This window comes from Fulmarus glacialis, unplaced genomic scaffold (genome assembly GCF_000690835.1).
Source record: "Fulmarus glacialis isolate BGI_N327 unplaced genomic scaffold, ASM69083v1 scaffold20439, whole genome shotgun sequence".
NCBI lineage: Eukaryota > Metazoa > Chordata > Aves > Procellariiformes > Procellariidae > Fulmarus > Fulmarus glacialis.
Genome location: NW_009231632.1, coordinates 1 through 1199, shown reverse-complemented (window position 1 = coordinate 1199; position 1199 = coordinate 1). Strand labels below are relative to the sequence as shown.

General features: G+C 61.8%; 1 protein-coding gene across 1 annotated transcript in view; it reads left to right on the top strand.

Moving 5' to 3' along the window:
• Positions 1-1029, top strand: part of NAPRT (nicotinate phosphoribosyltransferase) — a gene marked incomplete at both ends in the record, with an annotated part of 2432 nt that extends 1403 nt beyond the window's left edge. Inside the window, 4 exons of the mRNA XM_009584648.1 lie at positions 7-35; positions 256-396; positions 566-650; positions 949-1029. Of these exons, the coding sequence (XP_009582943.1) occupies positions 7-35; positions 256-396; positions 566-650; positions 949-1029 (336 nt within the window). The remainder of the gene's footprint in view (positions 1-6; positions 36-255; positions 397-565; positions 651-948) is intronic.
• Between the last annotated feature and the right edge of the window lie 170 nt (positions 1030-1199).

The window sequence follows — 1199 nt, the reverse complement described above, 5'->3', positions numbered from 1 at the left end:
TTCCAGGGGCTGCTGGACACGTACTGCGTCAGGAGGTGAGGACACCAGGTCCCCTCAGGGTGGCTTTGCCACCGTGGCAGAAGGGACAGACACATCCCTCCTTGCTCGGTGGCCTTGAAGGAGGGATGTTTCCACCTGGCAGCATCCCTGTGCTTTGCTGTTGCATGACGTAGGGCTTGGACCTGCTGCTGGAATCTATCCTGGGTCCCTGTCCCACCAGGCAAGTGACACTAACCCTCTTCTCGCCCATGCCAGGAGCGGCTTGCCGAACTTCTGTGCCGTGGCGCTGGCCCTGCACCAGCTGGGGTACCGGGCCATCGGGGTGCGCCTGGACAGCGGTGACCTGGCCCAGCAGTCCAAGGAGATCCGCCGAGTGCTCCGAGCCTGCGGTGCTCAGTGAGTCCTCCACCAAGCCTGGGTTGGCTGCCACCAGTTGCCGGCTTCCCCACCTTGGGCACCCAGCACCTCGTCCTGCCGGGGCGGGAGCCCTTGCTGCTCAGGGGGGTGCTGTGAGCAGAGCCAGGGGTCCCCCCAAACCCTCACTCACTCCCCTGCCCCTTTCCAGCTTCCAGGTGCCCTGGTTTGAGACCATCCCCATCGCCGTCAGCAACGACATCAGCGAGCAGAGCCTGGAGGAGTTCAGCCGGGAGGTGAGGTAGCTGCTGTTGGGGCTGGGACGTCACTTTGGCTTTTGCTGGCGCTGCTGAGGTTTGGGGTGTGTGGGGTGGACATAAGAGTCACCTGGGACTTTCTCCCTGGCTGAGAATAGAGAGGAGTTTTTAGGATGGAAAGAAATGCCTTCTGGGTGGGACAAATGGACAGACAGACACCGGGTACCTTCAGGCAGAGCATCCTCTGACCTGCTCCATGGCTCTGGTTTTGGCATGGGCTTAAAAACCAGTGGCAGGACTGGGCTGTTGATGGCCACTGTCTTCTCTGCTGCTTCAGGGGAGCGAGATCGACATGATCGGCGTCGGGACGAACCTGGTGACGTGTCCCCTGCAGCCGTCGCTGGGCTGTGTTTACAAGGTAGTGGTGGCGGCAGCTCTCTGCCGTGCTTGGCTTGTGGGGCATGGGGCTCCCTGGCTTCTCCCAGGCTTCACATGGCTGGGGCTGCGCAGCAAGGGGGGATCCGGCCCTAAGGGACGATGCTGCGAGGCCGGTATCATCAAATCATAGAATGGTTTGGGGTGGAAGGG